Source organism: Schistocerca nitens, chromosome 3, assembly GCF_023898315.1.
Source record: "Schistocerca nitens isolate TAMUIC-IGC-003100 chromosome 3, iqSchNite1.1, whole genome shotgun sequence".
NCBI lineage: Eukaryota > Metazoa > Arthropoda > Insecta > Orthoptera > Acrididae > Schistocerca > Schistocerca nitens.
Window position 1 is genome coordinate 482,973,677 of NC_064616.1, and position 23,140 is coordinate 482,996,816.

Sequence of the window (23,140 nt, forward strand, 5' to 3'; positions counted from 1 at the left end):
AGACAGAAGCCTACCGGATGACTGACACGCTTTGCGCGTGCGTCGAAGCTATTGGTTCATTGTCAAACAGGTGGGGTAGCCCCTCTCTCTCTCTCTCTCTCTCTCTCTCTCTCTCTCTCTCTCTCGTTGTGTTATGATGACAAATCCTTTATCATTGCGAGATGATCCCTGGCTGAATAAGTGAATACCAAGTAGTTATTAACCACGGATTTACAACTTGTGTTCATTGGAGAACCGACATCTACATCGATGCTCTGCAATTCACCTAATAGTGTGCTTGACGGGGGATGCTTCGTGTATCGGAGGCAAGTCGTAATATATATCATAGCGCGCTCATGTGCATTTAAAGTCGTTCTTTCCGCACTTCATAGCCAATTGTAACGGGAACAATCCCTACTATGTTGTACAGGGTCCGACAAACGGACCTCCCATATCTGTAGAGGGTGCTATGTCAGCTCTGGTGGGGATACAGAGGTGGAGTTGGTATCGATTCATAGCGGTGTAAGTGCTATTTTCGGTAGGCGCAGTAGCTTCGCTAGGTAAGCATCATGCATTTGTTGTGGAGTAGTATACTCAAAATGGTGGTTCTGTGATGACTACTTAGCTAGCATTTCACATTCGTTTCGAACTTGGACCACGTGATTCTGTTCCTGATAGAAAAACTGTTGGAGTTCAGGTTGTAGAATTCAGAGCATCAGGTTCTGCCTTAAGTGCAACAGTTTCTGCACTAAAAACAAAATCTACTGGCCGACCTCGGACTGTCACAGCGCTCGAATACGTGGCACATGTTTGAGTGTCTATCCAGCGATCTCCAAAGCGTTCAGCACTTACATATGTAGCTGCTTTGGGGTTGTCTGATGGAAGAGCAGAAAGAATCCTGCGCAGAGATCTTCACATGCACCCACACAAAATTCCCCCCCCCCCCCTGCGGGTCCGGGGATTAGAATAGGCCCGAGGTATTCCTGCCTGTCGTAAGAGGCGACTAAAAGGAGTCCATCCCCCTCACGGGGGTAGTTAGCGCCTGCGTCCGGAGACGGACGGTTTCACGACCTATAATCGTGGTCTTTTTGGTTTTTCACTTCTCGTTTCTTCCTTCCTTTTGTTGGTTCCTTTCTTTGCTCTTCTCCACTTCACTGTCTTCCTTACTCTTTCCCTTGACTCCTCCTTGCCTTCTCATTGCCTTTTTCTCCTTGCCTTCTCATTGCCTTTTTCTCCTTGCCTTCTCATTGCCTTCTTCTCCTTGCCTTCTCTGGTCTCCGCCTCGGCGTTTGAGACAGTCTGTCCTCTTTCTCCCTCTCTCTTCTTTTTCCTCTTCTTCCTTCCTCCCTGTGCGTGTCTGAAGGCCGACCCACGCGTTCGCACGCGTAGCCGGTGACGGGGTAACGCGTAAGTCCCCGCCCTGGGTAGACATGTAAGGCACGCGCGTACCCCCTGGTAAAGGCCAGGCCCGGGGAGGGGTGATTGCCTGAGCTGATACCTTCTGACCATGCCGATTGGTCCCTCCGTCTGTTTCTCGGGAGGTGTGACCTGAGGTGTAAACATTCACCTAAGGCGGGAGTGCCCTCTGAGAGGGTCCCCACAAGGAAGGAGCGCGCCATCGGAGACGCTGGCAATCATGGGGGATTCCTCCGCAATGGATTCTACTCCATCGCTTTCGACTTCGACCCATAAACGGAAACGTGACCAGCCAACAGTGACAAAAATACTACCGCCTGCCCCACAGTTCCTCGTAGTTTCTCGATCTGAGGACGGAAAGGATTTTTCCTCTGTCAACCCTTTCGTTATCCAGAAGGGCGTAGATGCCATAGCCGGATCTGTCAAATCTTGTACCAGGTTGCGTAACGGTACCTTATTACTAGAAACTGAGAGCGCCTTTCAGGCACAAAAACTGCTTCGGGCCACACTCCTGTACACATTCCCTGTCCGGGTGGAGGCTCACCGAACTTTGAATTCGTCTCGTGGTGTGGTCTACACTAGATCCCTCGACGGTTTGACTGACGAGGAGATTCAATCTTTCCTCGCTGAGCAGGGCGTGACGGCTGTCCATCGGGTCATGAAAAAGGTCAACAATGACCTTGTACCGACCCGGACACTTTTCTTAACCTTCGATAGTGTTAAGCTGCCATCGCGCATCAAGGCGGGCTACGAGGTTATTTCTGTTCGCCCCTATGTCCCGACACCTACGCGCTGCTACCAGTGTCAGCGTTTCAATCACACTCGACAGTCTTGTTCCAATGCGGCTAAATGTGTCACTTGTGGCAGGGATGCCCATGAGGGTGACTGTCCACCTCCGTCTCCTCGTTGTGTGAACTGTCAGGGTGACCATGCCGCATCCTCCCGCGACTGTCCTGTCTATAAGGAAGAACGCTGTATCCAGGAAATTAGAGTCAAAGAGAAAGTGTCCACCTCGGCTGCTCGCAAGCTATTGGCTAGTAGGAAGCCCACGCTGCTCCCAGCGGGGAAATACAGCACTGTCCTCGCCTCTCCTCGGACTACCCGGGAGGTCGCAACCCAGACATGCGATCAGACCTTCAGCACCACGGTCGTCCGTTCGGCCAGTGCTAAGATCGCGCGGTCGACGTCTCCTCTTCGTCCCATCACCCCACAGACACCAGCCCCTACATCAGCTTCTGCTAAGACGAAGACCCAGAAGTCAGATGCACGGGCCTTCAAGAAGGAACCGTCCCGTGCAGACTTCCTACGTACCTCGACCTCCCAGCCTTCGTCCGGTACTTCCACCAAACGACCATCCAAGAAGGCTAATAGGAAGCACAGTTCTCCTTCTCCGCCACGGCGCATTTCTTCTCCTGCGCCACCCAGCGGTTGCCGCCCCAGGCCGTCATCCCTTTCGCCTGGCCGCACCGCTGGTAGCCGAACATCTGGCCGTTCACCGGCGGAGGAAGCTCCCCCTCCCGGCCATCTTCCCAAGATGGCCGATGAACCTATAGAACCAATGGACGATGACTGTCCGCCTACTGATAGCGGCGGCAGTGCTCGCTCGAAGCCAGGCCCTCAGCGGCCTTCGAGGTGACCCCTTCTCTCATCTTCCTTTTCTTCCGATGGCACTTATTAACTGGAATATTCGCAGCGTTCGCTCCAACCGAGAGGACTTGAAGTTGCTGCTCCGCTCGCATCGTCCGCTCGTCGTAGCCCTCCAGGAAACGAAGCTACGCCCATGCGATCAAATTGCCTTGGCACACTACACCTCTGTGCGTTTTGACCTACCCCCTGTGGTAGGTATCCCAGCTCATGGAGGGGTTATGTTGCTGGTCCGGGATGATATTTACTACGATCCCATCACGTTGCACACCGGCCTGCAGGCAGTTGCCATCCGCATTACTCTCCCCACTTTTACGTTTTCCTTTTGTACCGTTTACGCTCCATCGTCATCTACCGTTACCAGGGCAGACATGACGCAACTTGTTGCTCAGCTCCCTGCACCATTTTTGTTAACTGGAGACTTCAATGCCCACCATCCTCTTTGGGGCTCTCCAGCATCCTGCCCGAGGGGCTCCTTGTTAGCAGACCTTTTCAACCAGCTCAATCTTGTCTGCCTCAATACTGGCGCCCCTACTTTTCTTTCGGACACATCTCATACCTATTCCCATTTAGACCTCTCTATATGTACTCCCCAACTTGCACGCCGGTTTGAGTGGTATGCCCTTGCTGATACATATTCGAGCGACCACTTCCCGTGTATTATCCATCTCTTGCAGCATACTCCCTCTCCGTGCTCCTCTCGTTGGACCATCTCCAAGGCAGACTGGGGGCTCTTCTCTTCCAGGGCGACCTTTCAGGATCAAACCTTCACAAGCTGCGATCGTCAGGTCGCACACCTCACGGAAGTCATTCTCGCTGCTGCTGAATATTCCATCCCTCACCCTACCTCTTCTCCACGTCGCGTACCGGTCCCCTGGTGGACCGCAGCATGTAGGGACGCTATACGTGCTCGTCGACGTGCTTTACGCACCTTTCAACGCCACCCTACAGTGGCGAATTGTATTAATTATAAACGATTACGTGCTCAGTGTCGTCTTATTATTAAAGAAAGCAAGAAAGCCAGCTGGGCTGCTTTCACCAGCACCTTCAACAGTTCTACTCCTTCTTCTGTTGTCTGGGGTAGCCTGCGCCGGCTATCTGGCACTAAGGTCCACTCCCCAATTTCTGGCTTGAAGGTCGCGAATGAAGTCCTTGTGGCCCCTGAGGCTGTCTCCAATGCCTTCGGCCGCTTTTTCGCCGAGGTTTCGAGCTCCGCTCATTACCACCCTGCCTTCCTCCCCCGCAAACAGGCCGAGGAGGCTAGGCCACGTGACTTCCGCTCCTCGAATTGTGAAAGTTATAATGCCCCATTCACCATGCGGGAACTCGAAACCGCACTTGGCCGATCACGGTCCTCCGCTCCAGGGCCTGATTCTATTCATATTCAGATGCTGAAGAACCTTTCTCCTGCGGGTAAAGGTTTTCTTCTTCGTACATACAATCGCATCTGGATTCAGGGACATGTTCCCGCATGCTGGCGCGAGTCTATTGTTGTCCCGATTCCTAAGCCGGGGAAGGACAGGCACTTGCCTTCCAGTTATCGACCTATCTCGCTTACCAGCTGTGTCTGTAAAGTGATGGAGCGAATGGTTAACTCTCGATTGGTTTGGCTGCTCGAGTCTCGCCGCCTACTTACCAATGTACAATGTGGATTTCGAAGGCGCCGCTCTGCTGTCGACCATCTGGTTACCTTGTCGACCTTCATCATGAATAACTTCTTGCGGAAGCGCCCGACCGCGGCTGTGTTCTTTGATTTGGAGAAGGCTTACGACACCTGTTGGAGGGCGGGCATTCTCCGCACCATGCATACGTGGGGCTTTCGCGGTCGCCTCCCTCTTTTTATTCGTTCCTTTTTAATGGATCGACAGTTTCGGGTACGTGTGGGTTCTGTCCTGTCCGACACCTTTCGCCAGGAGAATGGGGTGCCACAGGGCTCAGTTTTGAGCGTCGCTCTCTTCGCCATCGCGATCAATCCAATAATGGATTGCCTCCCAGCTGATGTATCAGGCTCCCTTTTCGTGGACGATTTTACCATCTATTGCAGCGCGCAGTGTCCACGTGTCTTGGAGCGCTGTCTTCAGCGTTCTCTTGACCGTCTTTACTCCTGGAGTGTCGCCAATGGCTTCCGTTTTTCTGCCGAGAAGACGGTCTGTATTAACTTCTGGCGCTACAAAGAGTTTCTCCCACCGTCCTTACGACTCGGTCCCGTTGCTCTCCCACTCGTGGAGACAATCAAATTTTTAGGCCTTACCTTTGACAGGAAACTTAGCTGGTCTCCACATGTGTCATATTTGGCCGCCCGTTGTACCCGTTCTTTAAATGTCCTCCGTGTTCTCAGTGGTATGTCGTGGGGAGCGGATCGAACCGTCCTACTTCGTCTATATCGGTCGATCGTCCGCTCCAAGCTGGATTATGGGAGCTTCGTATACTCCTCTGCACGGCCATCCATCTTACGCCGCCTCAACTCCATACAACATCGGGGTTTACGACTTGCGATCGGAGCATTTTATACCAGTCCCGTAGAGAGTCTTCATGCTGACGCTGGCGAATTGCCACTCACCTACCGGCGCGATATACTGCTTTGTCGGTATGCCTGTCGGCTACTGTCAATGCCCGACCATCCTTCTTATCGTTCCTTTTTTGACGACTCTCTTGACCTTCAATACGGGTTGTATGTCTCTGCCTTGCTACCCCCTGGAGTTCGCTTTCGTCGCCTCCTTCAACACCTTCATTTTTCACTCCCTGCAACCTTTCGAGTGGGCGAGAGCCGCACGCCACCTTGGCTCCAGGCTCAGGTCCGCGTTCACCTCGACCTCAGCTCGCTCCCAAAAGAGGTCACCCCCGGTTCGGTCTACCACTCCCGTTTTTTGGAACTTCGTTCGAAGTTCAACAACATGACTTTCATTTATACAGATGGCTCTAAGACCAATGACGGGGTCGGGTGTTCCTTTATTGTCGGGGCACAAAGTTTCCAATACCGGCTCCATGGCCATTGTTCGGTCTTCACAGCTGAGCTCTTTGCCCTCTACCAGGCTGTTCTGTACATCTGCCGCCACCGACATTCTGCTTATGTCATCTGCTCAGATTCCCTGAGCGCCATCCAGAGCCTCAGTGATCCGTACCCGGTTCACCCTTTCGTACACCGGATCCAACGCTCTCTTCAGCAGCTGGTGGACGTCGGTACGCCGGTTAGCTTTATGTGGGTTCCTGGCCATGTCGGTATCCCTGGGAACGAAGCTGCAGATGCCGCGGCCAAGGCTGCGGTCCTCCAGCCTCGGACAGCTTCTTGTTGTGTCCCTTCGTCCGATTTTAGCAGGGTCATTTGTCGGCGCGTTGTGTCGCTGTGGCATGCCGATTGGGCTGCACTTACCGACAACAAGCTTCGGGCCTTAAAACCTCTTCCCGTGGCTTGGACGTCCTCCTCACGCCTTTCTCGGCGGGAGGAGGTCGTTTTAGCAAGGTTAAGAATTGGACACTGCCGGTTCAGCCATCGCCATCTGCTGACGGCTGCGCCGGCGCCGTTCTGCCCATGTGGGCACTTGCTGACGGTTCGTCACATTTTAATGTCCTGTCCCGATCTTAAAACACTGCGCCTCGATCTTAACCTGCCTACTACTTTAGATGCCATTTTAGCGGATGACCCACGAGCAGCTGCTCGTGTTCTTTGTTTTATCAATTTGACAAACCTCGCTAAGGACATTTGATGATGTTTTTTAATCCTATGCCTGTCAGTCTGTCTTTTATTGTGTTTTCCCTTTTAGTTGTTGTTGTCAACTTGTGCCTCGCGGTGCATTCTTAGAGTAGTCAGGGCGCTAATGACCATTGAAGTTGTGCGCCCGAAAACCACAAAAAAAAAAAAAAAAAAAAACACAAAATTCCACAGGAAATGACACGGGAAAACTATGGGTAACTTCCAGGAAGGCTTTATCAATGGTTCAAATGGCTCTGAGCACTATGGGACTTAACATCTGTGGTCATAAGCCCCCTACAACTTAGAACTACTTAAACCTAACTAACCTAAGGACATCACACACATCCATGCCCGAGGTAGGATTCGAACCTGCGACCGTAACAGTCGCGCGGTTCCTGACTGAGCGCCTAGAACCGCTAGACCACCGCGGCCGGCCTTTATCAATGTGTCGGTAATGGAGGCTGTCGTTTACCGGACATAATTTTTAAAACCGGCTAATGTAACTTGTAGTACCTATTGTACAGAAATCACAATATTTTCTCTGTATCTTTCTTTCTTTCTTTGTAACTATCTTAGGAAATACGGGAGGTCTTTTTGCCGGACCCTGTGCAGCGCTAAGTAATCTCTACCATGAATTTGAGTGGTTTTTATAGTATTTAGATATGAAATTTGCGTATTCCCACCCGCGAGCGTACTTCATGTACATCAGGTGGCCTTGATTACTTTCTTATTGACTGTATGGGGATTTTGCCTGCTCACTACCAACGCTTTGCTACGTGCGCGTAAAACCTGTTGGTGAACTTCGACACAGTTGCTTGCGACATCGCTGGTGTTGGTGCAGCGTACGCTCTTGTTAAAAAGCTACGCATTTGTTACCTTCACGTGTTGCACCGTGCAGACGAAGCATCAAGTAGTCAAAAACAACCTCTATCAAGGACCCATGGTGTGGAACGTCCACTGGTACAGTCTCTTCGTGGTCCTCATCAGAAAAAGCTAATGCCATCAGTCTGCACTGTGTTTTAATGAATTTCTTTATTATCGCGTGCAATTGAAACAGGGGTCTGTAATCAAAAATGAAGTTAACTCCATTTTCAACGATTGCAGTGCTACTCAAAATGAAAATGTTAGGGTTGACTTGTTATCCCCCTATGTCTGCAACAGGTTTTGCAATTTCGGCATTAACCCTAGCAACTGACCAACGCATTTTCTACACTGAAGAGCCCGTGAAACTGGTACATCTGCCTGATATCGTGTAGGGACCCCGCGAGCACGCAGAAGTGACGCAACACGACTTGGCATGGACTCCACTGATATCTGAAGTAGTGCCGCAGGAATTGACAACATGAATCCTGCAGGGCTGTCCATAAATCCGTAAGAGGAGGAGGGTGGACATCTCTTCTGAACAGCACGTTGCAAAGCGTCCTAGATATGCTCAATAATGTTCATGTCTGGGGAGTTTGGTGGCCAGCGGAAGTGTTTAAACTCGGAAGGGTGTTTTGGAGCCACTCTGTAGCAATTCTGGACGTGTGGGGTGTCGCATTGTCGAATAGCCTAAATCCCTCGGAAAGCACAATGGACATGAATGGATGCAGGTGATCAGATAGGATGCATACGTACGTGCCCTGTCAGAGTCGTAGCTGGACACATCACTCCAACTGCACACGCGCCGCACCATTACGGACCCTCCACCAGCTTCAACAGTCAGCTGCTGACATATTGGGTCCATGACGTTGTCTCCATATCAGTACACGTCGATACGCTCGAAACAATTTGAAATGAGACTCGTCCCAGCAGGCAACATGTTTCCAGACACCAGCAGCCCAATGTTGGTGTTGACGGGCCCAGGCTAGGTACACGAGTGGGTCTTCAGCTCTGAAAGCCCATGTCGATGATGTTTCTTTGAGTGGTTCGCACGTTGAAACTCGTTGATGGCTCACACTGAAATGTGCAGCAATTTGCGGAAGGGTTGCATTTTAGTTACTTTGAACGATTCTCTTCAGACATCTTTAATCCCGTTCTTACAGGACATTTCTCCGGCCGCAGGGGTGTCGGAGATTTGATGTTTCACCGGATTCCTGATATTCACGGTACACTCGTGAAATGGTCGCACGGGACAATCCCTACTTCATCACCTTTTCGGAGATGCTGTGTACCATCGCTCGTGCGCCGGCTATAACACCACGTTCAAGCTCCATTAAATCCAGATAACCCGCCATTGTAGTAGCAGTAACTGATCCAACAGCTGCGCCACGCACTTGTTGCCTTATATAGGCGTTATCGACCGTAGCGCCGTATTCTGCCTGATCTCTGTATTTGAATAAGCATGCCTATACCAGTTTCTCTGGCGCTTCAATGTATAACGCACATCACCAAAGATGGGGAGTTACTTTATCCCCACCCTAAAAAAGTTAAAATACAACACAGTACGTTGATTTTTGTTGACTTATATTACTAACATACTTTTTAAAGTAATACTGATGTGTAAGTAGGACCCAGAACCTGAAAGGTTTTTTTACGACACTTTTAGCAACACCAGTGTATTTTCATTATATCCACTGTGGATGATGAACTGCGACTGTGATTTAAATTGACGATTCATCTGGTAATAAATATGCAACCAGTCGCTTTTTTACGATTTATTCAACCATGAACATGTTTCCGAGCCACTGCAGGCTCATCAGCACTACATCTTGCTACACTTGGTCCACAAGATAATGTACTTGGAACAGCGCACCAGAGAAGACATAATCTGTCAATATTAACCGTTCTCGTCGAAGTTTTAAGCAACAGCTGCTCACAATGGGGGACAATATTTTACGTTTTCAAGACACTGTGCGCTCTTTGGGTTTATTATTTGACTCTAAATTAACTAGGCTCACACACCCGAAAGACATACGAACAAAGGGCTCCCAGTCATAGAATATTTTGAAATGCCTTGGTGGAAAAAGATGGTGAGCTGACAGGTCTCGCCTCCTGCAGTTTTATGGGGCATTTGTTCAATTACCTTTAGACAGTGGCAGCGTGGTCTACGGATCTGCTCGCCCGTCCGCAGCTCGTGGTCTTGCAGTAGCGTTCTCGCTTCCCGCGCCCGGGTTCGATTCCCGGCGGGGTCAGGGATTTTCTCTGCCTCGTGATGACTGGGTGTTGTGTGATGTCCTTAGGTTAGTTCGGTTTAAGTAGTTCTAAGTTCTAGGGGACTGATCACCATAGATTTTAAGTTCCATAGTGCTCAGAGCCATTTGCTCGCCCGTCCTACCTCAAGATATTAGTTAGATGCTGTCCACCAAGAGGGCATTCGGATATGTACTGGAGCGTTTCGGACCAGTCTAGTTCAGAGTCTGTGTGCAGAGGTTGGTGAACCACCACTTTGAATTCGGCGACGTATCCTTTTGGCTCGACAGATGCTGAAAATCTCCGCGTCACCTCAGTCGTTGACATTTAGTTCAGTGGTCCAACCCACCTTTGAACAGCTGTTCAGGAATCGGCCCCATGCGACCAAGCCAGTTAGGATACGTGCAACAGACTGTCTCAAGGATCTGGATCTATCAGGCATCAAAATACGAGGTGTGGCTAGAAAAAAACCGGACTAGTACTGGTGAAACAATAAAACGAATGCAATAAGGCTGAAAGTCGCGTGGCCTGTCACGTGACTCTCGCTCCGCCTACTGCTCGAGTTTCATCTGCCTCCTGCACTCAGTCTGCCCGTGGCGTCTGTTTTAAGTAGTTGACGTTTTGTCTGTGCGTCGGAAAATGTTGAGTGTACAGAAAGAACAGCGTGTTAACATCAAATTTTGTTTCAAACTAGGAAAATCTGCAAGTGAAACGTCTGTAATGTTACAAGTGTACGGCGATGATTGTTTATCGCGAACACAAGTGTTTGAGTGGTTTAAACGATTTAAAGATGGCCGCGAAGACACCAGTGATGACACTCGCACTGGCAGACCATTGTCAGCAAAAACTGATGCAAACATTGAAAAAATCGGTAAACTTGTCCGACAAGATTGCCGTTTAACAATCAGAGCAGTGTCTGAGTTAACAGGAGTTGACAAGGAAAGTGTTAGGCAGATTCTTCATGAAAGTTTCAACATGAACAAAGTGTGTTCAAAAATGGTTCCAAAGTGTCTCACAATTGAACAGAAGGAACGCCGAAGAATGATTTGTTCTGACATCCTGGAAAACATTGAAAGTGATCCCACCTTCTTACAAAATGTTATTACTTGCGATGAATCGTGGTTTTTTACTTACGATCCCGAAACTAAACGCCAATCGATGCATTGGAAAACTCCTGGTTCTCCACGACAAAAAAAAGCACGAATGTCAAAATCGAAATTCAAGGCAATGATGATTGTTTTTTTTTTTTTTTTGACATCAAAGGGATTGTGCACATTGATTGGGTACCAGAGGGACAAACAGTGAATCAGCATTACTACATTAGCGTCCTGGCTACCCTACGTGAGCGAGTACGGAGAAAACGGAACGATTTGTGGAGAAAAAAAGTCATGGATCCTTCACCAAGAGAATGCCCCAGCTCACAGTGCGTTGTCAGTGAAGACGTTTTTGGCAAAACACAACATTCCCATCTTAGATTATCCACCCTGCTCACCTGATTTGGCCCCCTGTGACTTTTTTCTTTTCCCTAAAGTCAAGTCAGCTTTGAAAAGAACTAGATTTGAGACTGTTGAAGCAGTAAAAGAAAAAGCGACGGAAGTGATGTATGGACTTACCGAAAATGATCTGCAGCATTGCTATGAACAGTGGAAAATTCGTATGGAGTGGTGTAGAGACCGAGGAGGAGAGTACATTGAAGGAGATAACATGAAATTGTAAATAATTGTTTTTTCCAGCATTAGTCCGGTTTTTTTCTAGCCGCACCTCGTACACAGCCAGGTATGGAGCGCATTGCGTCTTCAGAGGCCCAATGTGATTTTAAGCGTGATACAGCACAAGGAAACTTGTACTCCAGATTTTGTTTTTACAACATTGTTTTCGTCAATTTTAAGTACGTACCACAGTTTTATAGTTGTTTATACAGATGGATCCCTGCAAGAGAATGTCCTCGGTTGTTCTGCTGTTTTCCCAGATAGGGTTTTTAAAGTGCGTCTTCCGGAACAATTTACAAATTATGATGCTGAATTATATGTCATTCTGATGGCACTGGAGAGGATTCATAGACATCACCGTACAAGGTTTCTTCTCTGTTCCGACTCGCTTATTGCAGTGCAAGAACTTCACAAAATTTATTCAGTAGACCCGCTGATTCAGCTCATCCATGACTCCTTACAGTGGCTCCAACACCGTGGCAAGGAGGTGATCTTTTGCTGGGTACCTGGCCACATTGGGACACACAGCAACATGACCGACAGCGCCGCCAAGGAAGCATGTTGGAGTAGTGCTGTCCATCAATGTTCCATCCTCTCTTGCAAGCCATCATCTCATTTCCTGACAGACGTATCATGCATCAGTGGGAGACTGAATGGTTGCAGGTATCAGACAACAAACAGCGGCCACTCAAATTGACCACAAAAGCATGGCGGACTTCGTGCCAGCTTCACCGCTGCAAGGAAGTTCTGCTTAGCAGACTGCGCGTCGGGCATGGCCCTTTAACACATTGCTTCCTCCTCCGGCGGGAGGATCCACCACTCAGTGAAGTTCGTGACGTGCCACTCTGTTCGGCATATTGTGGTTACGTTTGTCCTGTATATTGATATTAGGGCAGCCCTCAACCTCGATGGAAATCTGCCCACCATCCTCGCAGATACTGATACCAGTGTTAAGAGTGGTGAAATTTTGTGAACCGTCAGGCCTCATCCCTAAATTGGTGGGGAAGGGAGGCAGACTTTAATACATTATAAACTGCTGCGCATGTGGTGACAGCCTTCGTCCCCACCCATGAGATTAGCATGCTGACTTTTCGTCAGCGCGCTGATGACCACGATGTCGAGCGCGCTTCACCTTAAATAATCATCATCATCATCATCATCATCTTGTAACACCTCCATCTGATGATGGGCCTGCAGTGATTCGAAAACGTGTTAATGGTTCAATAAATCGTAAAAAAGCGAGTGGTTGCATATTTATTACCAGATAAATCGCCAATCAATGTATTTTCAATAACATGTACAACCAAGCTGGAGATATTTCATTACCACAACAAAAAGATTTTAAAAAGGGAAATTTCGTTCATTTTTGTTGATTTTTACTCGCAACATACTTCCTAAAGAGCGTCTGATGAGTAAAACAAATGTTCAAATGTGTGTGAAATCCTATGGGACTTAACTGCTAAGGTCATCCGTCCCTAAGCTTACACACTCCTTAACCTAAATTATCCTAAGGACACACACACACACACACACACACACACACACACACACACACACACACCCGAGGGAGGACTCGAACCGCCGCCGGGACGAGCCGCACAGTCCATGACTGCAACGCCCGAGACCGTTCGGGTACTCCCGCGCGGCGTCTGATGGTCAAGAAAGGTCCTAAACCTGAAAATACTGAATAAAATTCACTGTAGACTTCAGTTTGTGATTCAGTTTAACTGAAAAATTTAAAAGATGTATGGAATCTGGTAGAAGAATTCATTAAAAACAAAAACATTTTTTCAAAGTTTTAAAATATAAAGTAACTCACTAGATACCATTTTCAAAAGGTGGACGTAAGGTATGCAGCCCTTTGTATTGCAGGGATTAAGCCCATTATCAAGTGCTGCTGCCGGCCGCGGTGGTCTCGCGGTTCTAGGCGCGCAGTCCGGAACTGTGCGACTGCTACGGTCGCAGGTTCGAATCCTGCCTCGGGCATGGATGTGTGTGATGTCCTTAGGTTAGTTAGGTTTAAGTAGTTCTAAGTTCTAGGGGACTGATGACCACAGATAAGTCCCATAGTGCTCAGAGCCATTTGAACCAAGTGCTGCACTGTTGACGACTATGCTTCAGCCCATGTCAACAATGAAAATACGTACACATATCATCGTCGTATGAGAGCCTTACAATTGTAAGAATACAGTGGGACTGAATGTCGTGAAAACGATACGAATTAAACAAAATTTTACAAATGTTGACATCCTAAACACCAATACCAGTGAACCACTGTTGTTGTTCGTATATAAACAGTTCGCTTCAACCACCTTAGTTCGCATTTAAACATTATAGGCCAGTACGACGATGACAGTCGTCGGAAGTACACCACTTGACGATGACCGTAAGGCCAAAATTGCAGTTGTGAACAAAAAAAATTTTCTACAGTCAGTGGCGAATATAACGTTCTTAAAAATTTCTACACGACTGTGAACCACAGCCATGAGAAGTTAATGAAATAGTTTTCTCGTAAGATGTGTGTCTCTCGAGGTATTCATTTCAAAGATGGGGCACGTTTTTGAAATGTAACGACAAGAAAATACAATGTAATCAATTCACCTGAAGGTAAATATTAAGTACTGTTTCCTTTCTCCCTCTGGATGTCCGCAGCTCGTGGTCTATTGGCTAGCGTTGCTGCCTCTGGATCTTGGGGTCCCAGGCTCAATTCTCGGTCGGGTTGGAGATTTTCTCTGTCCGGGATCTGGGTGTATGTGTTGTCCTCATCATACTCATTCGTGACAGTGACTAGACTGGATTGTGTAAAAAGTGGGACGTTGTACGGGTGCTAATGCCCGCGCAGTTGAGCGCCCCACAAACGAAACATAATTATTTATCCCTCTGGATCCGTGGTTTGAACGGAAGGACACTCCACACACGCAGTGAAATTAAGTACATTACTGGTTTGCAAATAATTGGTAGGCAACAGAATCGCTATCTATTGTAAACATTGTCGCCCATCACGACCCATTTCCTTCATAAAGGAGGAATTCTCGTGTAATGTGTGTGATACATAATTATTTAAGGACTTTTTCGTATAGAATAAAATATGCAATTATTCGGACCCTCTTACAGTAGATCTAATTCCATGGCTGGCAACGGGGCAGTCAAATGAGAGAGAGAGAGAGAGAGAGAGAGAGAGAGAGAGAGAGAGAGAGGTATCTAAACTGTTTCAAAATTAATTGCCTTAACTGTTAGTAGATGTATCGTGCTGTGAGATAAAAGATCAAAGGCTCCGCGGAAAAATGTTTCCGATTGCGTACAGAGCCACAGTTGTTCCCAGACGTGCACCACCTTGTCTTTCTTCGTGGCTCCAAACTCCAATTATATGGAAACCGCAATGGGAGGCATCGGGACTGTACGGGGCATGTGTAAGGGCTACCCATCAAAACTTCTGTTGCGTAGAGGAAACAACGTTGATGAGCCGGCCCATCTGTTGACAAGATTGTTTAGAGCACGATACGGAATTTCGCCGGAAATCCCTTACACATCCTCCATACAGTCCCGATACCTCTGTATGTTTGTAGTTTGATAAAAGACATTCGTGGCCGTCTGTTTGCTTCAGACGAAGAGGTGCACACCTTGGTACAATCATAGTTGCATAGGCAACCGCAGACATTTCCCCATGCAGGCACCGACCGTCTAGTCTCACAGTGAGGTACACATACTAACAGTTACAACGATTAGTTTTGAAATAATAAAAGGTATACTACCTTTTACCCACCTGTCTCCTTTCCATATGACCGCCCTTTACACGGGGTTGGGCAAATAAGTGGCCCGGACGAGTGGATACTATTGGACGTGAATCTATGCATATAACCACACCCTCTGTGGTTGTATACAACAGGATGGAGCAACTGCCGATGCAGCACATATACGCAATCTTCAAAACTGATTGAGTTCTTAGCAGAGGGAAGTCTGGTTGCAGCCCTGTCTGGTCACCTAGGTCACTTGATCTGTCAGTGTGCGATTACTTTGTGAGGGGATCCCTCAAGTGTAAGATGTATAGCAACACTCCTTATAGTCTTCAAAAACTGTAGCAGAACATTTCGGATGAGACAGCAGTAATTCAGCAGTCCAGCTTCCACCTGCCTTCAGAAACTTGCTGATCAGGAACCAAAAGTGCCAAGAGATGAACTGTGGTCACTTTCAACACCTGCTGTTGTCGGGTTAGTACTGTATCTTTACTCTGCTGTTTTTCATGGTACCGTGGAACTGTGTTCTCCAGGCCACTTTTATTTGCCCCACCCTGTACATATTACACCAAAAATATTGTAGAACGGAACGTACTCAAAAGTTTGCCACCAGAATGTGACAAAATGGCATACTTGGCCAGTAGCAGCTGGTATTTCAAGTGTCGCTCAGAGGCAGCTTACAAGGGGGCGGGCGTCCGCACATACACAGGCATGCACAAAGAACAAAAACAATTTTATTTCAGCAGACAAATTAATTTTTTGCTTAAGGTAAAAAGAGCCTGCAGTACTTGAGGTACCTACTGTGTCCTGTTTAAAGTGTCTCCTATTTCACTTTTCAAAAAAAAAAAAAAAAAAAACGCACAGAAACCAAAACCAAACTCCCTTATTAACATTTCTTTGTGAAAACCCTGCTAATTTTGTTTCGATGAATCACTAAATCTCCACAAAACTGAAAATACATTTTTCTATTTATACACTATATTGATACGCTGGTATATTGGAGAAGCTATACTGTTTCTCAGGTGCTAAACAAAAGTACTGAGGTGCGTGTCTTTGTTATATTAATGATACGGCGGTAGTGTACGATGTTACAGGGTGTAAAAAAGTTCTCGAACGGGAGAAATTTCCTGTATTTGCGACGTTTCTGTAATACTGCGAAGAGAGTAAGACACCAGCAAAGAGCATTCACAGATCAGCAGAACTGTCAGGATAATGTATAAATGCAAAGGTACTTATAGTATCTCAAGATTTGAAGTTCTTTGCAGTTACGATAATTATCTACTAAATTATTTCTTTGGAAACGAAGAGGAATTTAACTCATCGGTCATCTGTTTGTTGTTCCTGATATCAAGTAAATTCTTGATACTGATAAACATGTTGTTTAGCTTTAGTAGCTAGGTTCTTGCTTTAAAATGCTGTAAGTGTAGTGCCCGGAAGGCAGTTATTGACTGACACAACAAAAACCATTCTCATTTCGTTGTTGCATGTTAAGTGTAATAAATAAGCAAGACCCTATTGTGTGGCCGTGTCACGATATTATAACTTACCAATTGTACCTAAGCGTTTTATCATACTTTTTTCTCTGCATGCGTATTGTAATTAACGATGTTTTAGGAAAAGTCTGCTCTTAGGTGATTAGCTTCTAAATATTCATTTAAATAGAGATTGTCAAACTCGTATTTTGCTAGTGGTAACGTTTTGTAGTGAATGAGCGCTGTATTGATGATATTCTTAATTTAATAAATTTCGTATAAAGATGTTAATAACACTTATTTCTGCTTTTACTTTCCAGCTACAGTACGTAATTGTACCTTTCCACAGACTAGATATTTCGTTTTCTCAAATTTGTCTGCTCGTCCTGTTTAAAAATGGGAGGGGAGGAGGGAGGTTAAGAGGCAGATATATAGTATATTTTACAACTTTCTTCTATAGTCACACTAAACTTGTTGTATGTATAACCTTTGCTTTTCCTCCCACATTATGGTATAGTATAATAAGTGTGAATGAATTAGGCCATATTACAGTATCAGCATTTACTGCCCCATTACATCCTCATTATGACCATAATGGGCATACTTTCAAGCTAATTTTATTCATATGAAACTCCCAAGTCATTAACACATCAGTGTAACACCCATGAATTAATAGTTGCCTGCTGTTTTTAGAATTGCTTCCCAGTCTTTGAGACAAAACACATTCACTTGTGACTTCCTGTATACCTTGTTTACAGTAACAAAAATAATTTGTCGCTGAAATATGCCTTTCATATTTACATATCTTGATTCTGGTTTTAATGAAGTTCAGAAGAGGTATCCTAGATTTTTTTCATGTTACTAGTAAAAACTTTGGTGTCAACAATAGCTAGGAGTGGGATATGTGCAGTACATGGAAGAACTCTAATAGTAACAAGAGTAACAGAAACCTGAAAGTTACGATGAAAATAAACTGTGAAACTTCCGGACAGATTAAAAGCATATGTTAGACTGGGACCCAAACCCAGTCATTTACCTTATTGGGAAGGATAAGTCTGGGGGGTCTGATCTGGCACTCAGCTCTAGTCTTTCAGTTACACAACAGTGTGCACTTTCCCATGGGGTGGATGATTTATTTGGCAAGGACTGTGGTAACATGGGAATTTTGTTTCAAAGTTTCATTGATAACTGGAGAAGCTTATCCATGTTCATGTAACAGGATTAGTGTGTCACTCCATACCCTTCATGTAAAAAGTTACTGTGAAGAGTGAAAAGCGTATAAAGTTTTTTAGAAACTGAACAAGACATACAAAACTCATTTTGTTCATATGTGGCCTCTTGAAGCATTCTCATTGTAGCCCTACTGCTAAAGATAAATGCAGTATAAATAATGTTTTGCTATTTTTTTCAATTTTTTCTGATGTAATATATGATGAAAATTCTCTACTTCTTCAGAAGACATGTTCGCAATTGGCATCATTGAGGACCATATTCAGTACCTCTTTCATTTTGTTCGTTTCTTGTACCAAGCTAGGTGGCTGCAAGATATCACCTTTTAATTCTGTAATTGTGTGTTGGTAACATTGTGCTGTCTGGAATTGTATGATGCCTCTAATTAGCTCAAAATGATGACATAGTCATTTATTATAGGCTGTGGCCAATTCCTAAAGGTCATTGGCTGTAAAAAGTTGTAGGCCAAATGATTCAAATAAAATCACTGTTCATTTATGTTAATGGCTAACTTCTATTCCACTGCTATTAAAAATCTTTCATTTTCTATCATTTCTGTTTATAAGAAAATTTCTGTGCTGCATAAATGAAGTATGTGAAAGAGTTTTTGTCTTAAAGAAGTGAAGTCACTGAAAAGACTGAGTTTTAATTAAACTCCCTTATTCTTTGCAGTCCGACTAAAGGAAGCAAACTGGAGATGTTGGGGAATGTAAAGAGCCAGATGACTAGCTGGCTAGGGTCTGGTGTTTTGGGAGGCCTAAGGAAGGGGGACCCATCAGACCCAAATGCAACTACTGGCCAGCAACCATCAGATCAATCAAGTGATCCTGCTCAGCAGACTTCTACTTCCGAGAAGCCAGCACAGGACACAACTCAAGAAACCAAAGAAGATGATGACTCCAGGTTTGTAGGTTTTAATTAGCATCATGAATGTTAGTACAAATATTAAGAACAATAAATAAATTGACATTGTATAGTATGCATTATAGTAGGTAGGATGAAAGAACATTGGTTTCATTTGGATGTTATCATCTGAATTGTAAGTTTCATTCGTCAGTCCCAAAGAGTGTGCGAAATCAGACAAGCATAATATGTTGTTAGGTGAGGTGGCAACACAGGAACAATATGTTTATGATTATCATTCTGTCGAGTTTCGTAACATTTCTCATCCACTTCCAGTACAAAAAAAGCATAATTCATAAATATAAACTAAAATTAATGTTTCTACCCAGTTTCTCTCATTCCTGTTTCAACCGAGCTAGTCAAACATCTTTAAGGGCCTCAGTGTTTAGACACTGAACTCTTATAGTTCTAGCTTAACATTATGGCCAAAGGTGCAGACATGTATATCATAATTATAAAATCATATTAATAAAAAATTACAAGTAATGAGAAATTTTCATTGTCATGATGCATTGAATCAGTACTGGAAAAATACATCATAAGCTTATTAGCTTTTGAAACATGTAACAGGTCTCAGCTTAACTTACACATAAATTGCAAGACGTTGGGAACTTTGTTTACACATGTACTACTTGAAGGAATTTATTGGCTTAAATTTAAGCTAGTAAATGGCACAGTATGAATCATGATCATATTTGGTTATTGTAATAAAACATCTGTGATTAGTATACAAATGGAACCATAGCTAAAATTGATTGGTCTGTGAAACCACTTCATGGCTCTTTCTCTTAATTTTACAACCTCATTAACGACACTGTTTCAGATAACTTCTTTCTTTTATAGTTATACATTTTTACAGATGCTGGTATCCATTTTCTTAATCTGCTTTACCACTGTTTGCTTAGAGCCTAATGGGGAACAGTTCATAGATGTATCAACACTCAACTTACAAAGAAGGCCAGCATAACCACCACATTGTTAACATGTTGTTCAACTTACATTTTCATATAACATTACCATTAACTAATAAGCATTTGGTGCAGTTTTCTCTGCATTAAGTGTATGTGAAATTGAGCTGTGTTACATATTTCTCTTCAGATTTTCTAGTTAGTTATAAAAATAACTCGTCAGTTACAAGCTAAACCAGCCTTGTAGTGGTCTTGTGATTGCTCTAAATGATAGTGTGTAGCAAGCTTATGCTGAGAGTTGAAATGAAATATGGTAGCATGGCCCTCCAAATTTACAGTGGCAGTATTGAGAAGCATTTCTACAACCTTTATTATCAAAGATTATTTAAATCCTGTGATTGTGTGTTGAGGGTCTTGTACGTTCTGCAGTAGTGTTTGCGTTACCTGTAGTATCTTGCTTTGTAGCATGTTACTACTTTTGCACATGTTTTGTAAATGGTTTCTTTCAGAAACAGTTTTGTTTTGATTCTGTGTATTTTTAGTGATGGGCGTGTAATAAATTACTATGTTACAAATTTTACCATGGAGAGTGAAAGATGATCTTCGTTGTCTTCTATATCTTGTGACCGAGTAAAACATGGAGATAAATTGGCATTTGCAAATGCTTGTGCAGTGTTCTTAACATCAATTATGGGTTTCCATTGTGAAGTGGAAAATTTGAGGAAGTGATTTAATACCAACTGTGTTTTAAACACTATAAATAATAAAACAGAATTACAGTGGCAAATACTCTACAGTTTTAGATTGAAAGACAACGGTCTGGAAGCTAGCATAAGAGGTAATACATCAGCATGCAATAAGAGAGAGAGAGAGTGTGTGTGTCACATGAATGCATGAGCTTGCAAAATGAAGGTGAGCCAGACTACCAGCCTAGACTTTAATCTATTCAACAGTTAACAAGAGTGGTTTGATTAGACTGCAGAAACACAAGATATAAAAGCACACAGATCAGAATTCAAACAGTTCAGATAGATGTGGCATATGACTTGCTTCCCTTCTGTGGTTAAAGTAAGCTAAGGGGTAGGAATATAATTTGACCATAGAAATATAACTATGTTAGCGAATTTCAGGGTGGGCAACGGTTGAACACATGTAGTTGACAATAGAGAAGTAAGAGAACAAAATGGGATATCAAAAGCTACTTATGAAGTTTATCTAGCAAATGCCTTCTTCACTAATGAGCCTGGTTACTAGTTAGATAGCTCACAGTAATAATACAAGGTGAACAGTCAGAGACACAAACCCACAGCTGGTTTAATTACACACATTTTTTTTCTGTGATTTTTCCCTTTATAAAGCTTGACTAATAAATCAGCTATGCTATAAGTACCATAATTCCATGAACTTTTGAAGATAAAAGGTGCTCACAAAACTTAAGAATCAGCTTATGAGTGTGGCAGACCTGAACATGTCCTGAACACAAGGAGGACTGTAGCTCTTGGGCTCATGGAGAGAAGTTGAAACACTTTCTTACCACATGGATCACCATACATAAGTTCTTGTATGTAAATGGTGAAAACAGTGTGCAGGTACTCACTACTGTGTGATGATTGGAATTTTGTATTGACGGTGCAGCCATTTTCCGTATGACAAATTGAACATGCATTATTAGTACTACTACAGCCATAGGTACTAAAAAGTTATAATTCATGTTAATAGTTGCAATTTGTCAGATGACAACATATCATACAGAAAATACGAAACGTTTTCTCTGAAAAGTAATTAGAAAAAAATAGTTAGGAACCTTATTCATTAGGGGGACAATCCCCTCTTTGATGATGGCCACATGAAAAGTATCGGTCAACGTGAATCAGTTGTAATCACAACGCATACATTACAAAGATGAACTAAAAACAAGTAGAAATATTTCTATGTTCAATAATCTAGGCAGAGAGACAGCCACATTGAATCTGAAATGAAAACTCAAATGCCCTGGAGTCCAGCAAGTAAACGAACTGTTGCTCTAGTTTGAAGAATAGTTGACCAATCAATGGACAGATATGTATATGTAGAACAGTTCATGGTTGGAGGACGGACTAATTGGTATACAGCCACTGTAAAGAAACTTCAAAAGGAACAGCTTCTACTGCTCATAGTACCATAGTAGAACATCATCGAAAGACCTCTTGCAGAATACAGAGAAATTCAGGTCATGTGAAAAAGCTGTCAGCGGCACGAAAGCTAGTGTGTAGACACTCCTAAATGCTACAGGAACCAAAATAAATTTGATCAAACCCTAAGCACAATTTTTAAGTCCATTTTCAAATCTTCAATAAAAGAAGTTGCAGGACTGTTATCTTGGTTTAATGTGCATTTCACTGGAAAGGTGGGTAATATAAGTATTAGTGTCATGGGCATTCAGAAACAGTTGAAATAATTGAAACTGAACACTGTTTCACCGTTCAATAGACTACCCATAATATTCAGTACAGAACTTGCAACAAAGTTAGCCCCCATTTTAACCATAATATACTGTAGATCCCGCAAACAAAATACTGGACTCAGAAGTTGAAAATTTGTGACTGAATTGAAGTTACGTTTGTAGGGAGGGCTCCACATGTTATGTTAGATTGAAAATCAACAACAGATACTGAGGTAGCTTCAGGCGTTTTGTGTGACAACAATAGGTATGTCACAGTTGGAATTACATTCATGCAAGTACCTGGGTTTAATGATTTGGGGGGAATATGAAATGGAATGATGACATAGGCTTAAGCAGCAGGTAGCAGACATTGGTTCGCGGCAGGATACTGAGAACTTGTAGGTAGTCTACAAAGGAAATTACTCCCAAAACTCTTACGTGTTGTATCTTAGAATGTTGCTCAAGTGTGGGACCCGTACCAGCAGTGAATTTACTATAATGTAGGCAAAGGAAGACAGTGTGAATAGTCAAAAGTCTGTCTGACCCACAGGAGAGCACCACAAAAATGCTGAAAAGAAACATAATCTTCAGACACCAGTTATCCTGTGAAATCCTGATCACAAAGATCCAAGAACCAAAATTAAATGAAGAACGCAGGAATTGACTTCAGGCCCCATCAGGAATGCAAAGACAAGATTAGTCTAATTTTAACATGCAGAGAGGCATCTAAGCTTTCATTCATTCTTTCCCTGCTTGGTAGTCGAATGGAATGGGAAGAAATACTAACATGTGGTACAGTACACCCTTGCTCATGTTTTTTGCAATGGTTCGTACAGTGTGAGTGCAATGTAGATGGTTAGACATGCTGTCCTAGTGGCCGAAATGCCGAATAAATCATGGTATAAATCAATTTTTCAGTGA

The 23,140-nt window shown here is 44.3% G+C and overlaps 1 protein-coding gene across 5 annotated transcripts in view; it reads left to right on the top strand.

The window, feature by feature from the left end:
- Window positions 1-23,140, top strand: part of LOC126248410 (synapse-associated protein 1) — a 339,042-nt gene that overhangs the window by 157,901 nt on the left and 158,001 nt on the right. For all 5 annotated transcript variants that reach the window (XM_049949366.1, XM_049949367.1, XM_049949370.1 and 2 more), the window contains exon 2: window positions 18,659-18,889. In XM_049949366.1, coding sequence (XP_049805323.1) covers window positions 18,659-18,889 — 231 coding nt within the window. The remainder of the gene's footprint in view (window positions 1-18,658; window positions 18,890-23,140) is intronic.